Below are 22473 nucleotides of genomic sequence, written 5' to 3' on the forward strand. Positions count from 1 at the left end.
TAAGCCTATAGTAATTATAAACTATTTTTGTTACGTTGAGAAAATACATGTATGTACAGGGGATAGACAAAATGGCAGCATTTTCACTTTTCAAAAAATAGTCAAATCGCCGCAACTTTTCAAAATATCTCAAATGTTCACTGTAAGTTGATGTATTAATGGTCCAAATTTGGGAAAAATCGAACTATTCTACATAAAGTTTGAAATATTATAGAAAAAAAGCATAATTTTTCGATAATCAACTTTGCACTGTTATAGCTCCGGATTCAATTAACTGAAAAACCAAGTCCCTAAGTGTAGGATTATCATAACTTTAAAATAACGTTATTAAAAACAACAACAAAATTAAACCGAATGCAATTAAATTTTAACCGTTTATGAGTTATATAAACAAAACTGTTGATTCGACTTTAAATTGTCCATAAGAAGCCGGGTAGACGAGAATATTTAAATCATATCTCAAATTGAACTTTTGATGTCATAGCGATGTGGTTTTGATGTGTTATTCAAAAATTCAATGAATATCACACGAATAACTAAAAGTGATATGATATCAATTTTTGTTCTTGTCGAAATATCTCAAAATTTCTACATAAGAACAAATGGCTGAATGTTAGTGAAATGAAGAAGACACATTCTACCGTGGCGTTACAACGTTTTGACGCATGCATAGTCAGATTTTCCTCTATAACTCATGAAAACGAGCGTAAACCGCAAAATATTTTTTCATATTCGGATTCCTTGTAAAATTTCTGATATATTTGACCTATTGAACATTTAGTTTTCATTAGAAAAACGTGTTCAAAATGCGTTTTTGTAGCGTGACGTTATAACGCGCTAGAATCCGACCCTCTCTAACGCGCTACCAACATTTTAAAAAATCTGCTCGGATTTTTATGATATTTTGAATTGTTTTTCCACCATTGAAATTTATTGGTTTGTTCTTCAATTCAATGGAATAAAACATTTAAATTTCGAATTTGTTCTTGAATAATCGACTTTTACATTTCGTGGCGTTACAACGCCCGTTCAGTTTCAAACAGGGTTCTGCTTGCGTTGTAACGTCACGAAAATGCACATCATGTTAGAATCAGAATAATCAGCCAAATTTACCCGAATTTGTGAATATATCATTGCATTATCTTCACTGCTTCAAGGGGAACTTTATTCTATTGAAAATCCGTTTTGTGATAAATGGCTCGGAGGGCCAAGTTATTGCTATCAATAGTATGAATACTCCTTCATGAAGGTTAATGACACCGGCACCCGTCTTTGGTTTAGTATCACCCGTATTCTTCTAGTTTTGTCGAGATAAGGCACATTCTACCGTGACGTTACAACGTTTCTAAGCATTCGTAGTCATATTTTCCACTATAATTCCTAAAACCGACTGTAAACCTCAAAATATTTTATCATATTCAGATTCCTTGTAAAGTTTGCGATATGTTTGACCTGTTTAACATTTAGTTTTCAATAGAAAAAACTTGTTTAAAATGCGTATTTGTAGCGTGACGTTACAACGCGCTAGAATCCGACCCCCTCTACCGCGCAACCAACATCTTGAAAAATTTGCTCGGATTTTTATTTTAAACTGAAAATTTCTCTTACCATTGAAATTTATTGGTTTGTTCTTCAATGCAGTGAAATAAAACATATACATTTCGGATTCGTTTTTGGATAATCGACTTTCACATTTCGTGACGTTACAACGCCCGTTCAGTTTCAAACAGGGTACTGCTGGCGTTGTAACGTCACGAAAATGCACTTCATTTTTGAATCAGAATAATCAGACAAAATTGCCCGAATTTGTGAATATATTATTGCATTATTTTTACTGCTCAAAGAGCAACTTTATTCTATTGAAAATCCGTTTTGTGATAAATGGCTTGGAGGGCCAAGTTATTGCTATCAGCAGTATGAAAACTCATTCATGAAGGTTAATGGTACCCATCTTCGGCCTAGTACCACCCATATTCATCTAATATTGTCCCAAAGACTAAACCGTTGATATTCATTACTTCGCACCACCAGATATTTAGATTTTGCAGCATAAAACTTATCACGCCGTCGAATTAAACATTTTTGCAATAATTTATGCAATGTCATTGATTCAATTGAAAAGGCTTTAAGATGTGCGAGCAGTTATCGAGCCAAAGACATACCTGACGATCTGCATACCACTTAGGGGCATTAATTTCTGTGATTCCAGAGACAAATAGACCTAATTCTGACAAAAAATTCATCCTATATATGTCAGAGTCATAATTACTTAGTAGAGAGTTAGTGTCTTTGGCAAAGTTGTTTGATAAGTAAAAAACTTACAGTTGATTTACTATTGGATGTGAGATTCAGACACACTGAGCGATGCTTATTAAAAGTTTACAATAGTTTAGAATTTCTCAAAAAGTTTTCAACAAATTTTGATTAGTTAAGAAACTATTTTTTGGCAAAATCTTTGGGCACTTAATAAGAAGTTACAACATGTTGAATATTTGAGTGTGTTTTTGGAGGCAACGTCGAAATGCCGCTTTTTTCATTGGGTCGGCCGCGAGCGCGTCGTCGTCGTCGTCGTCGTCTATTTCACAGTGCTCGTCTTCGTACAGGGCAGTTTAGTGTGTTTTTGGAGGCAACGTCGAAAGGCCGCTTTGAGTTTTTAGAGGCAAAGTGTACAGGCCGCGTTTTCATTCGGATCGTCCGTCGTCGTCGTCTATTTGACTGTGCTCATCTTCGGGATTTTGGAGGCAAAGTGAAGAGGCCATTTTTGCCTTTCTCGTACACTAAGTGTACTGGAAAGGCTATATGTTCACTCCAAAAATGACTTTTTGATAGAAGGCCCGGAGGGTCAAATCACATATACCAATCGACTCAGCTCGACGAATTGAGGTGATGTCTGTGTGTGTGTATGTGTGTGTGTATGTGTGCGTGTGTGTGTGTGTCTGTATGTGTGTGTACAAAAAAACTCACATCACTTTTTGGCAGTAAACCTCATCCGATTTCAATGACCGACGGTTCATTCGACGCGGAATCTGGTCCCATTGTTTCCTATTAAAAATGGTTCGGATCGGTTCAGCCGTTCCGAAGATATGGCCATTTAGGTGTTCCGGAACGGTACCCCAGGAAGGGACCAGATATGAAAATGCATAAAACCTATGCAAGCGACACATCAAACCACGGCATTTTCGATAACCTGATGAGCGGTAAGCAGAAAAATAGTCTAAGACCATATCTGAACCGGTAGTGTTCCGGAACCGGTTCCGGGTGTCCTGCCGGAAGTGGCAAATATCAAAGTGAACCAAACCCATGCATGAGACACATCAAACCACGGCATTTTCGATAACCTGATGAGCGGTAAGCAGGAAAATAGTCTCAGACCATATCTGAACCGGTAGTGTTCCCGAACCGGTTCTGGGCGTCCCGCTGGAAGTGGCCAAATATACAATTGTACCAAACCCATGCAAGCGACACATCAAACCACGGCATTTTAGATGACATGATGGACAATGAGCAGAAAAATCATCTCAGACCATATCTGAACCGGTAGTGTTCCGGAACCGGTTCTAGGCGTTCCACTGGAAGTGGTCAAAAATACAATTGAACCAAACCCATGCATGCGGCACATCAAACCACGGCATTTTCGATGACCTGATGGATAATGAACAGGAAAATCATCTCAGACCATATCTGAACCGGTAGTATTCCGGAACCGGTTCTAGGCGTCCCGCTGGAAGTGGCCAAATATACAATTGAACCAAACCCATACATGCGACACATCAAACCACGGTATTTTCGATGACCTGATGGACAATGAGCAGGAAAACCATCTCAGACCATCTCAGACCATATCTGAACCAGTAGTGTTCCGGAACCCGTTCCGGGGTTCCCGCCGAAGTGGTTAAATCTGAAAGAGAAACAAACCCGTACATGCGTCACATCAAATAGCGGCTTTTTAGATTACCTAATGAACGGCCAGCGAGTGTTTCGGAATAAGCTTTGAGTGGCCGGAAGAGGCCAAATGTATAAGTAAACCAAATCCAGGCATGTGACGCATCAAATCGTGGCTTTTGCGATAACCTGATGAACAGTTAGCTTGAAAATAGCCTTACGTCACACTAAAGACAACTGGTAGTGTTCCGGAATTGGTTCCGAGAGTCCCGTCGAAATTGTCAAACCCTGTATGTGACACCTTTAATTTGCAGCGTTTTTGGTTAACCGATGAGTAGTTAACAAGACAATAATGTTAGACTATATTTGGTTCAGTCGGTAGTTACCCGGAATCAGATCCGGTTAGTAAAATGTAAAATTTAACCAAACCCATGGATGCGGTACATCAAATCACGACCAGCCTTGTAAACATTCGACACTTTTTACTACCTTCATTTCGTTGCCGCAGTCGGGTGTCGTCGGCTTTGTTACATTCGTGCACTATCGTTACCTCTTACCTACACACAACACGAGCAGTAGAACGAAGATCAATAAACATAAGAAAGGGTCAAATCAATGTCATCTGACACGATGACATGTGTCTAATTCTAGCTTTACGCATAGATTTTCAGCCAATTCCGATTATGAATGTTGATATGTATTAGTTTATTATTGCATGTTGCATTGAATACGACACACAGATGGGCAACATAGCTCTTATTATGGAAGAAGACAGGAATAACAAAGACCAAACCGTCTCCCGAAGCCGCTATCGTGGTGTAGTGCATTCGTTTGACATTTTTGTTTCGAACAGTAGTTTGATTGCTTGTGTTGCGAATATCGGAGACAAAGGAGGCCGAATATCGACGAAAAGGTTCAAATGACTGTGTTACAAGACTGATCACGACTTATCGACAACCTGATGGAAAAATAGGGTCAGACCACATTAGATTCCCGGTAGTGTTGCGGGTTCAGCTGTGGCTTCGAAAGTGGTTAGAAGTAAAAGTGAAGCAAACCCATTCATGCGATATATCAAGGTGAATAAATAGCAATAAAATATTCTCAGACCGTAATTGGGACAACCGGTTGTGTCATGGTCCATGACTCGTGGAATCAGATCCGGCTATCCCACCGGAAATTACCAAATATAAAAATGAACCAACCCCATACATACGACACATCAGATCGCAGATTTTTTGATAATCTAATGAACGGTTAGCAAGAAAATAGCCTTAGATCACATAAGAGATTAGCTGTTGTATAGCAGAACCAACGTTCATGTGAAAAATTAAATCGTGGCTTTGTTTAATAGCCTGAGAACATTAGGTATGAACAACAGTGACGAATACCGTATGCGTGATAATGTTTGCACCATCGTTCAAATAAGGTACCCATATCACCTGTACACACAATGTCTTGGTTTTTATTGCATGCACGTAAGTTCTAACTCATATCACAGTAGGCTGCGGGTAAAAAATCCGATTTCTTAAGTTTAAAATTTGCACCATGTGTTAAATGTCGACAATACTAGGCAATTATTGTTTGCGGCACAGATTTTAAAATATTTTTGAGTATGTCTTGTCGATGAACCGACTGAGTTAATGAAATGCATGAGAAAATAAAATAAAAATACTGGTCACGTTAGATGGCTCAGTTCCGCAGAAGTTTTTATTCGTTATATTCGCCAAGGCATAGATCACTATGCACTGCCAGTTTGTTTGATTTGAGTGGGTGGTTGGGAGAGGGATTTGAACGAGAGACAAAAGTATTGTTGTGATCCCTAGCCACCTTCACCTTAAACTACGTAAAATAAGTGTATTTGGTATGGGAAATATGTTCGGAGTCCACCAGAGTATCCAAGATACCGGTCCAAAGTCCAAGATCTTCAGTCTTCAGTCGAGCACTTGACACTGAAGAAGTCTGTAAGTCACAGACGAAATAGGCCTATCTGTCCGAAGATAAGCACAGTAGTAGAATTAAAAGGAATTTGCTCGTCCTTTCTAGTTTTTCTTTAAAAGAGTTATTCATTTTTTATTTTCTTTTGCAAAAGTAAAGTATTAGTGAAGTGTTTTTAAATTAAACTAGAGTCTGAAGTAACAAGTTCTACTAAAAGCTCTAAAGTAATAGTAAAGCCAAGATAATGGCCCAGTATTCAAGTTAGTGCCTATTTTATAGGATTTTTAATTCTTATTGCATTATGGGCATATTTTGTATGAAAATATGTCCAGAATTCAAAATTTGTAATCAGAAAACCCAAGCTGTGCGCTGTTTCACAAGGTCTGCAATATGACTATAGAATGCCGGGAAGAATGCCGGTCTTCGTCCAAAACTGGTAACCAGAAAATCATAAACGACATGCCAAAATTCAATACGGCGACTATTTTATGTAATTTTAGGTGCAGAGTCCAAAAATGAATACCAGAACATCCAAGATGGTGTCTCAATGTTCAAGGTGGCGGTTAGTTTAGTTGGGGTAGATATCCGGAGACATAAAATGATGACCGGAAAATCTAAAATGACGTTTCAAAATTTTGCGGCTTCATGACACTTGTTTGGTTTGAGTTTTGGATCGTTGTCTTATATTTTCTGAATATTGAATGTTATGCTAATATAAAATGTATCCATGTTAAGTAGATTTAGCAAGCAGTTTTCATTTTGTATTTATGTCAATGTCATCAACATGTCGCTCGAGTTTTGTTGAAAGGATATTTTAAAGCACGAGAAAGGCATCATCACCGCTAGGTGGATTAATTAGGGTTTTTTTTCATTTTTTCATTTGGGGCTGCCGCGTCGTCGTCGTCGCAGATTTGGCTGTGCTCATGCTCATCTTCGTACGGGGCGGTTTAGTGTGATTTTTGAGGCAAAGTGAAAAAGCCGCTTTTTTTTTATTCGGACCGGCTGCGTCGTCGTCGTCGTCAATTTGAATGTCCACATCTTCGTACCCGTGTGTAGTTGTAGCGGTTCAGTGTGATTTCGGAGAAGAGTCCAATTAGTGGAAGATGCTGTAGCACATACGCACTGGACACTTCGAAGGATGTTAATTGGTGAGCTCTTTCCATTTTATCATAACAATAATAATAATAATAATAAATGCTAAAGGATTTATACAATTCTGCTCTGGTTTTTGTGTATTTATCTAACAAATATTGAAAAGTTCGTCACGTCATGTGTCGGCGCTAGTTCCAAATGCACATTTAGTTGGTAATAAATAATTTCCTTTCATTCTTTGCATGAACACAACAATTTGAATGGTTCGTCATCTTCGGTGTCGACATTTGTAATATTTTAGTCCAAATGAATAAATGTTTTGACTCAAATAAAGGTTGCATGAATTTCTGGAAAAAGAGGGGGTCGGTAAAAGATAGACGGCGAACCATGCGGTAAGATCTTTCTGATTTATTTATCACGTGTTATTTTGTTAATACTTGTGAATTGATCGCGTTCAGCATTGTCTCGCGCGGAAACGCAAACTACAGATGCGTCGGTGTTTAGCATTGTGTTCTCCTTAGTTGCGAATGAATAACTTATGTAGGGTGAGTTTTGAGGCACAAAAGATCGCGTTCGTCGTCCAAGGTTTAGAAGGGTATTTCTTCGCGAGCGCATTATTAATCACGAATCAAAACATTACACTCGTTTACCACGACAAAATCCTCAACACATCTCCATTTCCTCTGTCCAAACTCCTAGTGATTTCTCGTAGTAACGCAGAGAATTCCTCGGTTATTGGCCTAAGCGAGAATCACGTCATCACTTCCTTCCCTATCCTCAATTGACCTGCATTCGGACGCGGCCGGCGCTGGTATTGCTTATTGAAAAGTATTGGGATTCCAGCATTCACACAATGAAGAGAAAGCTAATCCCAAGCTAGATCCCAAGCATCATCTGTTGATTCTTTGTGTAAATGCAGTTGTCCTTGCAATAACAGAGGAGCAACCGCGGGCGGTCAATCATGCTCATGCTCATGCTCAGTTACAACATGTTGAATATTTTTTGAATAAATATAAAGTGCATTATTTTTCACTATTTACCACTAGCCAGTTAGAAACTTGAACCAAACGGCTTTTCAACTGAAAATTCTTGACAAGATAAACAACTTTTCCAAAGACATCAACATTCTAAAGTCTAAAGTCTAAGTAATTAGAGTCCTGAGATATATGAGTTTCAATTTCGTAGGTGTTACGTCTGTTTGTCGGTGATTCTTGTTACATCAAAAATAGATGTAACACTGACGTAATATCCATCCCATATATTTCAAGATCCTAACTATTTAGACAGTTGGTGTCCTCGACAAAATTGTTTGGCTGGTCAAGAACATTCAATTGATGGGCCGTATGATTTCAAATCCTTCCACTAGGAGGCGCTAGAGGGCATAAACATTTTTAGTTTTACTTATCTCAGGATCGTGATTAATTGGAAAGATGGTCGCTTCATCAAAGTTGTTTGGTAGATCACTAGACTTTCAGTTTAATAGCCGTATGGTATTATTTTCTGCCACACAGTGGTGGTAGTTGCAAATTTTCAAAAGCATGCCAATTTTATTAATTACCCAAAACACATTCAACAAGCCGTAACTTTTTATAAAATACTAGCTGTCCCCGGCAAACTTTGTCTTGCCTACTGCGTTTTTTGACGTTTCAAGGCCTTAGCCAAGCATCCAAGTCCTTGTTCAAAATGTATGAAAACCCGATTTCCAAAAACTCTCGATTTGTCCATGTTTTATGCCTCATAAACCTTCCTTGGGTGAAAACTAACAGAACAAAACTTAGACGACCCAAATCGGACCATCCGTTCGCAAGTTATGCGCGGTCCCACGTATGCCACTGCATTTTTATATGTATAGATAGATATCAAAAAATCTAAAATTTTGACTGATAGTTCCTCAACTTGTTATCTGTTATTTCTACAATTTTGGACTTGATTGGTTAGCTCTACACAAAGAAACGCTCCATCTAAGCAGAATCATATTTTTGACTGTGTTCTATTAACTCTTATATCTAAGGAATAAGTGAATCAAATTAAATTAAATTTTGAGAGATAAGAATGATATATTGATCTTTTACTACAATTTGATTTGAATACAATATGTCCAAAGTGAAAGTTCCATCTTGTAGAATACATTTCAAGAAATGCTAATCCCTTGCCTGCTTTTTCAAAATGGAAACTAACGTCTTCTAGTGGCAAAATCTCGCATCTAATGGTCAATCAACTGCAAGTCCTTTACTTACCAAACAACTTTGCCGAAGAAATCGTATTTCTATGTAAAAGGGATCCTGAGATGTATGAAATTTAAAATTTGTAAGTTCTCTAGCGCCGCCTGTTGGTGGAACTTTAAATCAAACTATCCATCAACTGTAAGTCTTTGACCAACTTAATAACTTTGTAATTTCGCCAGTGTTTCGTCCGTTGGCCATTCATTATCACAGAAATTTTGAGTGGTATTAGATTACAATTAAAAAATTTTACAATTTCGCAGTACAATTACATCGTAGATTTTGGCCTAACACCATCTCTCCCGTCCTTTAAAAATCTACGTAGTTTATTAACCGGCAATGGTACGCAATTTATAAACGATATCTCGAAATAGAGCTCATACACAACGAGAACAAAACTGTTTTGAATATAGAACTACGTTTGTCTAATTCAAAAGCCGTCCAATCCAGAAAGATTTGGTCTTTTCCATAGAATGTTTTTTCGTGACGTTACAACACAAACTTCAACCAGGTGAAACTCAGGCTTCCGTGAACCGATTTTCTTTTTTTTTAGTCTCATTTGAAAGATCTTTTCGAGTACAAAGAGCATACAAAATTTCATATTCGTAACGTTTTCCGTATTTGAATAAAATTTAAAAATGTTGATTTTTCGTGACGTTACAACGCAATAAAAACCCATACTATGATCAGCCATATTTCAGAGTTGTAAAGTCTTCCGATTTAAAATTTTTTTATGCATAATAATCTACATACATTTATCTACAAATGATGGAAGACTTTTGAAAAATCAGTGTGTTGGTGTTTAAAATACTATAGTTTGGGTGAAAAGTGTGCCTAAAAGACTTAAAATCACGATTTTAATGTTTATCTTAATCGTCGTTCAATTTATATTTATTGTCACACTAATATCATGTCAAATACATTTTTGGATGACAAAAGTAATGTAGAATGTGATAAAAATGTCAAATATGCCATAACTCAACTTTGAAAAATTGGTATTGATGATACGGGGCCCGTAGAATGTGTCAGAACCTTTATGCTCTTATTCTCATCATATTCACAATAGTGAGCCACAGTTGAGTGATAGGCATCTCCGCCTGTGAATCATAAGGTCGTAGGATCAATGTTGGGTGTTGGCATTATTTTTTTTATTTTTTCAAGAAATAAGCCGACATATCTTGTCTGATATTGTATTGATCTTGTAATATCTTAACGAGCTATTATTGAGCAATTCTCCAAACAAGATTTTGATATTATTTGTGGTCTTTTACCTCTAATATCAATCAAATCAATATCAGTTTTTGTTCTTCAGTAATTCAATCAGTAATAACAAGTTGTAGCGATCTCATTTTGTTGTAACTTATTTCCAAAACGTATTTAGATTCAAGTTGATCAGAGGGAATTTTAATGAACTACCTTACCGAATTTTGAAACGATGTTGAAGTTTTGGGTAATTTGATGTTATATTAGGGTTCGTACACAAATTACGTCACGCTTTTAGGGGGAGGGGGGGTTTTGCAAAGCGTGACAACCCTTACAAAATATATTAAGGTGCCATACAAAAAGTGTGACATAGGGGGAGGGGGGGTTTAAAAAGGTCGATTTTTGCGTGACATAATTTGTGCATCATCCCTTAGAAAAATAATGTAATCGCTATGTTTTTTCGTGTTAAAAGTCAAAAGTTTCTCAAACCTTATTAAATAAGTCATAAACGGTCACAATTTCATTCATTGCATTCGGTTCATTAAATCCGGAGATATAACAGTTAAAGTCTATCTAATTATTAGGCCTTTTTTAAGAATTTTTCTAACTTCATGTAGAATAGTCTGACCATTCCCAAATTTGGACCATTGAAACACAACTTGTTGATGAACTTGGAGTAAAAATTATAGATTTTTTTATGCACTTTTTAAAAAGTTACAGCGATTTGACTTTTTTTTGCTACGGTAAAACCTGCCCTATAGCGACTAAACAACCGGGTGTCGTCGTCGCAGCATACGCGTAGAATCTCTATGCAGCGAAAAAAACGCCGCCTGTGCCGTTTTGCGAGAAATACCACCAGCTCAACGCATCCCGCAACGGCTTTGTGCTACAAGCTGAAATGTGCAGGGATCGATCAGGACAGAAGTTCTTGGATGGACGAACTTGCGGACGAACGTGAGGTGATTGAATGCAGCACTTCGATGAGCACCTGAACGGCGGTGGGAACGTAGGCAATAGGACCAAGGTAACGGGAGGAAACGACTTCGTCAGTGCAGCAGAGGACGGAAATCATCCAACACCCACATTTTGGAAAGCTAAGGATGATATTCACCAACCCAAAACCAACGAAGCAACTGGTGAAGATGGTCCCAAAACCTGTCTGCACCGGTTGATAGTCATGATTTGGTAAACAGTACAGCTACCGGAGGTGTGCAAGGAAGGGATAATCTGCCCCATGCACAAGATAAGAAAGGCAATCATGGTTAATGCGATAACCATATTGCATTCCACTGCCGTCATCTGTCACCCAAAACGTATGAGTTCGTGGAAATTTTTTTAAGCCAGCTTTTGATGATGGACCATGTCTTCACCGTACTGAAGATCTTCCAGATATGCCGTAAATATCAGGTCCTAACCGAGATCCCAACGCATCACCTGTTCATCGACTTCAAGGTTGCATACAAGCATGGGTTACATATTAGGTATAAAACAAATTCGAGACCCTTGAGAAAAATAAAAAGTATGTTTTTCCAAGAAAAAATCCATACAATTTTCATTTGCAATCCACAAAGTTTATACATAACCGATCAAATTTTGCAAAGTCGGAACTAAACCGACATGAAACAAAAAAAAATAAACTTAAATAAATTAAATTATTATTTAGGTCAAAAACGAAATCACAAATATGAAAAATATATCAATGTCTCATTATTATGTGCATATTCTCAAACACCAAACACCAAATATTCAATGTGACGGAAATATGTAACGCAAATTTAAGAGCGGATCAACACATTAACATAATGTTTTTATGAATTCCTCAAAAGCTCGCTGCACAGTGCCATTCACCACGTGTCGTTATAAAAGTGTTATGAACCAGACAACCACACGCTGTACAGTTTGAATGTACGAATAAAAAAAACAGTTCAATAATAATTACCTCACTTGTGCCACCATTGCAATCTTTGTGCTTGCCGCAGCGTGATTTAGCCACCTGCCCATTACCGTTGTTCTCGTAGTTGACGTTGCTCAAGATTACGTTGTTGTTAGAATTGGCCACTTTTCTACGTTTTACAAACATGACGACGGCAGGCAAATTTTCTCCTTTCACGCGCTTTTGTGCTGCACTTCCGCGAGTAATTATTATATCATACAGTAGACGGCTGTCTGTCTAAAAATCACCATTCATACTTCGCTTGACCCAAACAAAATCTATGCCAGGCGTCCGAGATGACTTGAATATATACAACTCAGCTCAGCAACGTGAAGTAAAAAACTCTCACTTTTATCACTGATGTTCGGCTTCCTCCTTCTCTTTCACTGTACGGTTTTTAAAGAAGCAAAAAAACACTCTTCACAATGAATGACCAGATTTAAGCATAGCTGCAGAAGACTTATGTGTCCAGTGAGAGTTCACGTCGTGTCAGCCCTTCGACATATGGCACGTCGAATACCTGAACCTGAAGCCTAACACCCAATTATGGGAGGCCAAATTTGCATAACACGCAAAGTAATAATTAATATCGGAAAGGTAAGAGGCACTACGATGACTAGCAAAAACCAAAGTGTTCAAAATCACAATTCAACTGATAAAGACACCCAGCGAACTGCACAAGGGGGTATCTATATGATACGCGCGGACAGAGCACACTTTCTAAACGGAGTCTTCTCGACGACTAACTTGGACGGCGCTGTCGTGCAAAGCTTTTAATCGTGATGTCAGCTCTCGAAGCCTCGCCGTATAACACTATTATACTCATTCACGATGCAGCTTATTTTTGAACCCGGCCAGCGGATCCATATGTGTAGGTTGTAAAAAATACTCGAGGAATCTGCGATAATGATAAATGCACGATGAAGTACTTGTTGTACACATTCGTATGGTGCAGAGTAGACAACGGAAACCTCAGTTTTGTTTACAAGATTTCACAGTATGATGGGAAACCCAAGATAGTCCAGATTTTGTGTGGAAGGTTACAAGTTACAATTTCAAGTGATGCTACATTACAGCCAGCTCGTAGTTAAGAGTTGCTACATAGGTGCTATCTGTAAATCATGTGGCCTTTTCGTTCGTTTTGAATGAATATACTATGCGCTGCCATTCTACGTGGAAGAATTATGCGATAGTACCGTATACTCCAAATAAATCCAGAAAGTTTAATCCAAATTATTTTCAAAAATATTTTTTGCAAGTTTCAATTTGAAAATGTTAAATACGCTACTGAACTCCTGAATAAATTATGTGACATAATGCCCAGGGGAACTGTTGGTGAAACCCCAGAAAGAAGCGTCTCTGGGAACTGGAAATGTCAACAGCAGAGCAGAATTTTAAAAGACATTTCCAGTCTTTTTTAGCTAAATGCATTCAGCAACCTTTAGCACATTTTTTGAAATATCCATCCAACGATTTCGACAGATACCACAATTCGGCTAAACTGACACTTTTGCACGACCTTTATGATTTGTTCCATTTCTTAAAGGAATCAATCCATTATGGCTCATCGGGCCTCAAAATTTCTGTAACACGTACGTACACTGCCCCCACTCGCAAAACAGTCCCATATTAATAGGAAACCCAGCAAAGATGGGACTGTTTTGCGAGTGGCGGCAGTACAGGTGCGTACAGTTTGAAAAAAAAATGGGAATTTATTCACAAAATCCATATTTTTATGAAAAATTGTATCACTTTTTCATTCAAAGCTTTGCATCTGCTCATCGAAGCCTACAGTATGACACATAAAAAAAATGCGACTGTTTTCAAAGTCATCGTTCCCCTACTTCGAACTGATTAACCTTGCATGTATCTATTGGATAGTATAGTAGAACCACTAATCTGATAATGGCAAAGGAACACAGACTGATTTCTTGCACATACCTTTGGAAATATAACGTTGAACATATGGATGTCAAAATCGTCCACGCGCCAGAGGCCGTTTTTTAAGGATATAATTTTCTTTCAATTGCTTTCAATCACTTTCAATCAAATTGTATTTTCAAAATAGTACTTTTTTGGCTGAATGAAGTCTTCAGGAGTTTGTTGGTTCGTCGGACAAGAACGAAAAAAATATTAACTTATAAATTAAGAGACATTTTCTGAAAATTGAATTATTTGACAAATGATAATTTTTAGAAAATATTATGTTTTAAGCATGAAATTGTTTTCAAGTACTTAGTATTTGAACCTATCATAAAGTTAGGTTTTTATGCCTTCATCGACAAAAAATTGTTTTGAAAAATGTTCAAACAGGCTTGAGTTTTTTATTAATTTATCTCAAATACGGTTTTTAATATGTAGCACCTTTTTTAGTTTTTGTTTCCTAAACATTTGAAATTATTTTTAAAATATTTTTCAAACATGGGCGTATTAAAGAGTACATATTTCTTCATGGTTTCCATGTGTTTAAAAGTTTAGTTCATTTTGCTCTGAAAATTAGAGGAAAACTTGATTTTATTTAGAAATTGTTAACAATTATAAGGTATCCCATATACGTAACCAATGAATATTTTGAAAAAAAAAAATTAGCAATCCTGTATGACAATGACCTCCTTATTGTATCCTAATCCAAAAGAGTTTGATTACTTCATTGCAATGAAGGATTATTTCATTAAAAATCATCAAATACCGCAAAAAATGGAATGTCGCATTTTTATGGGTCATACTGTATATACTAGAGCGGGTCATCCGTTATATGCAAAGAGGAAAATTTAATGGCATCCCATCAGATCAAAGCTTTTTAGGCCTCATTTGAGGAAATAACTGTGCAAAATTAAGGCACGATCGATTATGTCTATGTTTTACGCATCGCGTTTGATGTTTGTATGGGAAAACATACTTTTTTTGCATTTCTCTCATAAGATGCTTGAATTTTTCTAAAACCTTGCAACCGATAATGTGAAAATATAGCCTGACGTGACAATGATTTTATTGCCCTTTTCCGGCTATACCAATCGGCCAGTATGTTTGAAATAGACGTAAAAACTTGAAGTATTTTTAGACAAAGTACATTCAATTGACAAAATGAGAGATAAATTTGTGAAAAAATTACCACTTGTTTTGGTGGGATTCGAACCCGCAGAATTGTAACTTGTTCTGTGGCTTAGTTGGTTAAAGCGCCGGACTAGCGATAACGGAGTCGTGGGTTCGAATTCCACCAACACATGTGGTATTTTTTTCACAAATTTATCTCTTAATTTGCCAATTAAACCTACTTTGCCTAAAAATACTTCTTTTTTACGTCTATAGCCTGAGGTGTCCTGAAAAACTTTATCGAAGACCACGAAGTGATTTGATGCTTTTGAAAAAAGTTATAGCGTTGGCATTGCTTGCCGAATCAGCATGATTTTGTTGCTATTGTTATTCCTTTACATGTTAAAAGTTAAACACGCATGCGGTTTGTTGAATACCTATGTCTTTTCTACAAGCATCGGATCGCTGTGCGGTCTTCAGCAAAGTTTTTCAGAACATCCTAGGCTATCGACAATTACGAAACGCGGCGCGAGATCCTAGGCTATCACTTTACATTATTGGTTAAAAAGTTTCAGGCAAACTTTTTCAACTTATGACAAAAATGCAAAAAGTATGTTTTCCCATACAAATTGCAATGCGCAAAGCGTAGACGCAACCGATAGTGCTCAAATTTTGCACAGATACTCAGGACCCGAAATGGAATCCAAAAAAGCTTTGTTCTGTGAAAACGGTTCCGATGACCCACGCTACTATATACACATTCCACATTCCAGTGAAATAACATACAATTTTTGACAAAAAAAGTATCCACAACATTTTGTATTTATAAGAAAATGAAATAAATTATTAAAAATTGAATGATAGAGTAGACTACCATTCTATAGTTTTTATCTTCTTATCAAAACCTTTACTTGTGTATCATAGATTTTAAACCGCTGATATCTTGCCTCAGAACTTCTGTAACATGTACATAGGGTGGCCCACACCTAGGGGAATGGTGGGTAAAATGAACAAAGGGGGTAAAATGAATAGGGTGGTGTTTTACAGCATTAGGGTATTTTTGCATATTTAAACAATTGGGTTTTATGCAACAACATAAATCATTGTACTTCCGCTGCTATTGGACCTAAAAATGAAGAAAATCATGCAAACAATATGGTCTGATATAAAACTGAGCTAATCGTGATTAAGGTCAATTCGTCCATTATTCGCAAATTTCTACATGTGTGATACCATATTCCAATAATTTACTTCTAAAGAAAATATTTAGTGAAGAAAATAAATAGGTCTTGTTTTCGATAAAATTTTATAAGTAACTTTAAAACAAACATACCTTGGGGTAAAATGAACAGTTGGTTCAAATTGTATATAATTTTTACAAGATTTTGTAAAACTCGGTAAATTGATATCTCTAACTCATATCGTTACATAGCTAGAGTAAAAGTTAAGAAAACAAATTTTACTTCAACAAAATAAGATTGTTATTAGAAAATCCGCCTCTTGTAGTACATTTTTTTTCAAATAGTTATTTCAGTACATTGTAAACTTTATATAAGAAGTTTCAAAATCATAGCACATACAACTTACATCAAATTTACTGACATGCAGTTGAATATATCGAAATTACACGTTTAAACTAACTATTAAATGTGGAGCGGACTTGGTGTGATGGTTAGAACACTTGACTATCACGCCGAGGACCTGGGATCGAACCCCACTCCCGACAAACTCACAAAATGTGGGTTCTTCCTTTGGAAGGGAAGTAAAGCGTGGGTCCCGAGATGAACTAGCCTAGGGCTAAAAATCTTGTTAATACAGATAAAAACAAAAAACAAAAAAAAAACTTTTAAACATGTGTTCATTTTACCCCCATCGATTGTCCATTTTACCCATGGGGAGCGACACTAGTTTTGCCAAGCCAAAAACATAAAAAAGCTGAAAAAATTCCAAAAAAGTTTTGCGGGTTTTACCGGATTTTTTCGACTTTTTTCGGCTTTTTTTGGGGTTTTCCGGCTTGGCAAAACTAGTGTCGCTCCCCCCGATTTTACCCTCACTGTTTTCCGCTACTCGATTTTCTTGCATTTTTTGCAATTGAAAAAAAAATAAAGAAAACTTTAGTTTTGAGCATTTTTTTCTTCTAGAATGTTTAGAACATAATACCATCTACGATATAACATGGTAAAAAATAAATATTTTAACACATCATATATATAAAATCCCAGAGTTGTCCGTCACGCTTTGAAATGTTTCATTGAAATGTTTCACAGAATGAAAGCTACAATAACCATTGCACTGTAGCATTGTACCTGTGTTGACTTGGTGCATCCTTGCATTGGTGCCTCATTGCATTGGTGCATCGTTGCATAGGTACATCGTTGAATTGATGCACCATTGCATTGATACATCATTGCATTGGTGCATCATTGTATTCGTGCATCATTGCATTGGTGCATATTTAAATTAGTACATCATTGCATTGGTGCATCGCTGCATTGGTGCATCGTTGCATTGTTGCGTCGTTGCATTGTTGCATCGTTGCATTGGTGCATCGTTAAATTAGTGCATCATTGTATTGGTGCATCATTGCATAAGTACATCGCTACATTGATACATCGTTGCATTGGTCGTAAAACATTGCTTTTTTAAATCAATTCAGCAGTTTCTAGAATTTTCTTTCCATTCTATTGATCAGAACCCTACAACAGTCATTTACAGTCAAAAGGTGGATACTTGGAAGTATACCTTCTGGCGCTTCTCGATGAGATGCCCAATGCCGTGAAATATTTCACATATGCATTGATGTTATAGCTTTCGTGGAATCTTTTAAAAAGTTTCTGTGAATAAAAATCATAGATATGAAATTCCAGAGTTGTTCGTTCTTTCGTTACGTTTGAAATGTTTCGTTGAATTGTTTCACATCTTTCTATTATTCCGTCGTGCATTGGTACATTGTTGCATTATTGGTGCATCGCTGCATGTTTGCATTGGTGTATCGTATTGTTGCATTAGTGTATCGCTGCATTGTTTCATCGTTTCATTGATGCATCGCTGCCTTTTTGCATTGTTGCATCGTTGCATTGCTGCATCAATCCTGTAGAACGATCTAGAAGTTTCTTTCATTCCTTGAATTAGAACCCTGCAACAGTAATATACAAGCCAATGTTGGATATGTAATAGTATGCCTTCTGGCGCTTTACAAAGAGGTGCACCATGCTGAGTGAAAAATTTCACATATCTAGATTGAGTTTAAATAAAAGCGAACGTAACATGGGAGAGTTCTCTTCATCGACTCTCTCTTCTGCAAATTAAAGTGACAAGATGCAAATTCAATCGAACTTTTTTACACTTAAACGCTAGATTGCATCGCAACCTAGCGATTTGTGACCAAAAAGTTCAACCATACTTGCATCTTGTCACTTTAATTTAAAGAAGAGAGAGTCGATGAAGATAACTCTCTCATGTTACTTTCGCCCTTATTTAAACTTAATCTAGATATGCACAAGGAAGCGTCTAGAAATTTCCTTCCAGGAGATTCTAGGGTTTTCTTGATTGGATAAAAAAAACTACTTTTTTTAGGAACGTGGCTAGCTACGTTGGGTCTGCCAATTTTTAATTAAAACGACGCCGAACGCTTAGGGGTTCATTTTACCCCCATTTCCCCTATATAAGAAACATAAACTTAAAAACCCGATTTAATCCACCTATGGTGAACAGAACCCTTCTTACACTTATTAAAATTATGTTTGTATTATCTGTATTTAATTCATTTATTTTGTGCAATTGACCAAAAGTTCTAGAAAATATTGTGGATTTGGTATCTAGTGGATTGGTTTCCAAAATAGTATCATGGACCATGGACTAAACTACCAGAAATACCAGAAACCTCACAGAATCTTGTATGGAATGTTTAAAAATAGCCTACATATTCTGGAATATTGTATCTTGAATTTATTAACAAATGGATAAGAAAACCAGCGAAAAACACTTTGTCTAATATCTCTTAATCAGTCGATTAAATAAGCTCCGAAGTACTTGGTATTGATGGTTATTGTGTAGCAAGGACAAAAATGATATATATACTAAGTTAATCAGTTTTGTCATTAGCTATTTATTTTCGCTGTCCGGTTCTTGCATTTTTCCCACAATATAAAAAATTCAAAGCATTCATTTAACATTTTGTTAGTTTTAATAGAATTCCTGTTTATTTGTAATTTGTTATTTATAATTTTGCTGAAAACAATAACCTGCTAGTATACACTTTGTATGAGGTCAGCATTATTTATTGAAAAAAAAATCCCATAGACTGGTCAAAAACTCATGCAAGATAACAAGTGAATATAATAATAATAAAAAAGATTTTTTTGAAATACTCTTCGTAAGATATCTCAGTAATCAAATGTCGAATCGAAATAAAATTTCAGGGCCTTTCACAAGGATATTGTAGCTTTCATTTGGTGCTTAGAGAACCCAAATCGGTTGACAGACGGCTGAGATATTTATTATGGTACCCTTGGTCAAAAATCTCTCAAAAAGTTAACCTGTATTACTCCCAAGTACTCTTTGAAAGATATCTCGGTAACCAAATGTCCAATCCTAATGAAGTTGTATAGGGTTCTACTAGAATGTTGTAGCTTTCATTTGGTGCCAGGAGAACCGAAATCGGTTGACAGACGGCTAAGATATGTATTATGCTACACTTCTCAAAAAAATCTCAAATCTCAAAAGGTTTAGTAGTATAAATCCTAAGTACTCTTCGAAAGATATCTCTGTAACCAAATGTCAAATCAAAATAAAATTTTTGGGCGATCTACTAGGATGCTGTAGCTTTCGTTTGGTACCAAGAGAACCCAAATCGATTGACAAACGGCCGAAATATTCATTATGATACACTAGGTCAAAAATCTTAAAAAGTTTGAAAGTATGACTCATAAGTACTCTTCGAGAGATATCTCGGTAACCAAACGTCCAATCGAAAAAAAAATCAATAGCGTTCTACTAGGATGTAGTAGCTTTCATTTGCTTCCAAGAGAACTCAAATCGGTTGACAGACGGCTGAGAAACGTGCGTGACTTTTTTTGTAACGCACATACACACACACACATACACACATACACACATACACACATACACAGCAGGCAGCAGGGACGGATGTCCTGGGGCCTGACGCACCCCCCCGCTTGCGAGTCAGCCGCGTAGTTGCCGGCTAAGAATAGGACTACTAACCCCAATTCAAGGTGTCAAGCGACCCGTGCCGAGGAATGAGTGATCGAGGGGGTGAAAAAGATGCTCGATCTTTAACGGAGCCTGTGGGGCACCTGGGCACCCCCCACAGTAAGCTGTCCCTTACCGCGTTAATGCAGAGCTCTGGCGTGGTGGACATTCTTTCTCGTGCGACTCGTGGGAATCAAATATGAGTAAACAAAATTCGAAAACAAGTGTAACAGGTAGTAGTGGTGCGATCAACCCCTTCGCAAGAAGCGGGTTGATGCGGTCTCCAACAAGGAGAAGCGAGGAGTCAGGTGCTGGAAGCTGCTTACGCAGCTCAAGCGTGGGAGCTCCTGTCCACTCCACGGCAAGCCAGCCGGCGGAGGTTATGGACGGAGCATGGTTGCTGAGGGCCATCAGCCAAGTAGCAGGAAAAGGACGGCCCGCATTGGAGGTAGCTGAGCAGCAGCTTGGCAAAATTATTGACTTCGCGACAACTAAGTCGAATATAAGTAAGGACCTGAAAACGGCCTTGCTTCGGCTTAGAGCGTCAGTCGATGAGGCCAAGCAGGAGCACGCGGTCGCGTTGCTGGCTGCGGCAGCGGCGGAACCCGCAAAGGAGAAAGCGTCTAAGCTTACGCAAACGGAGGCCTTCTCTTTCGCGGGTAGTCCGAAGAGTGTGGAAGCGAATGCTCGTGACAAACGTGACAAGCATTCGCAGAAGCGGGCGAGGCAGCCGTCAGGTGAGGAGCTGTCTGGCGGTGCCCGCAAGGCCAGGCGTATAATAACCCCGAAAGCCGGTGGTTATGCCGGAAAGTCGGACCCCAGCCAGGGTTCCCGGAAAGCTGGGAAGGGTGGGCCTGAAAAGGCCGGCCCGTCCCGGAATGATGGGAACAAGGGGTTGCGACCAATGGTGGGCCCTCAGCAGCCACAGAGCAGGGCGATCCAAGGAGAGGACCCTCCTTGGACAAAGGTAGAGCGGAAGAGGAAGAAGAAGGTGAATCCGCAGGCAGAAGTGCAGGTCGCCAAGCCAAGGCGTAGGAAGGCAGGTGCCAGGCAGGGATTGGCGGCATGCACCGTGCGGTGCGAAAAAAGCGTGTGCTTCACACAATCGCAAGTGCTCGTCTCCCGTTTTGCCGAGAGACAAGAGACGTATGAGTGAGAGCTTTCGTAATTGTGCGAGAGACAATCGCAGCACTAGCTCTACGGCGCAGGGAGTAATGCACGGTGCTTGGACTGCGCTTGTCTCCAAACAGAAAAAATCAATTAATAAATTAGTTGAAGAGTTTGTGTTTTCGTCAAAGTTGTTAAGCTTGTCAAGGGCTGACAAGTGATGGGTCGTTTGATTCGAAATTTTTCCAATCGTGCGTAGTATCAAGCCAAGCGCTAAGCACGGAGACAAGCACCGAGAGAGTGCATACAACAGAGCGTGAGAGCTCCAGCGCGCGGCAAAGTAAGCGAGCAACACACAACCGATTGCGCGTACTCGTCTCCTTCTAGTTTGTTGTGCTGTCTCGTAGCAGAGTGTGCGGCACGCAAAGAGTTTTGAGTCGCACCCTATCCCTGGTGCCAGGCGCGAAAAAGGTATCGTCATCAAGACCGAACAGTCGAAATACTCGAACGTCTTGAAGGCGATGAGGTGCGACGCCAAGCTTGAGGGTCTTGGAGCCGACGTACGCAGTATCAGACGTACTCGTACGGGCGAAATGATCCTGGAGCTTAAGCGCGAGAAGGATCACAAGGGCGCCACCTACAAGAGGCTGGCAGAAGAGGTCCTTGGTGATGGAGTGGAGGTGAGGGCTCTTACGCATGAGGCGACTCTGAAGGTCAAAGACCTAGACGAGATCACCGAAGCGGAAGAGCTCGTCACGGCACTGCGGCAACAGTGCGATGTTCAGGTGGCCGCCACAGCCGTCAGGCTGCGGAAGGGGCCAGCAGGGACACAGATAGCTCTGGTTCAGCTACCTG

General features: G+C 38.4%; 1 protein-coding gene across 2 annotated transcripts in view; it reads right to left on the reverse strand.

Moving 5' to 3' along the window:
* Positions 1–22473, reverse strand: part of LOC109401765 (bifunctional 3'-phosphoadenosine 5'-phosphosulfate synthase) — a 48073-nt gene that overhangs the window by 8320 nt on the left and 17280 nt on the right. The window contains exon 1 of one of the 2 annotated variants that reach the window (XM_029862567.2): positions 12274–13075. The exons of the other annotated variant lie outside the window; for it this stretch is intronic. Within the exon in view, the coding sequence (XP_029718427.2) occupies positions 12274–12414 (141 nt within the window). The 5' untranslated portion in view covers positions 12415–13075. Of the gene's footprint in view, positions 1–12273; positions 13076–22473 lie in introns of those variants that run through there. 2 annotated transcript variants of the gene reach the window in all.

This window comes from Aedes albopictus, chromosome 3, assembly GCF_035046485.1.
Source record: "Aedes albopictus strain Foshan chromosome 3, AalbF5, whole genome shotgun sequence".
In the NCBI taxonomy this organism is placed as follows: domain Eukaryota; kingdom Metazoa; phylum Arthropoda; class Insecta; order Diptera; family Culicidae; genus Aedes; species Aedes albopictus.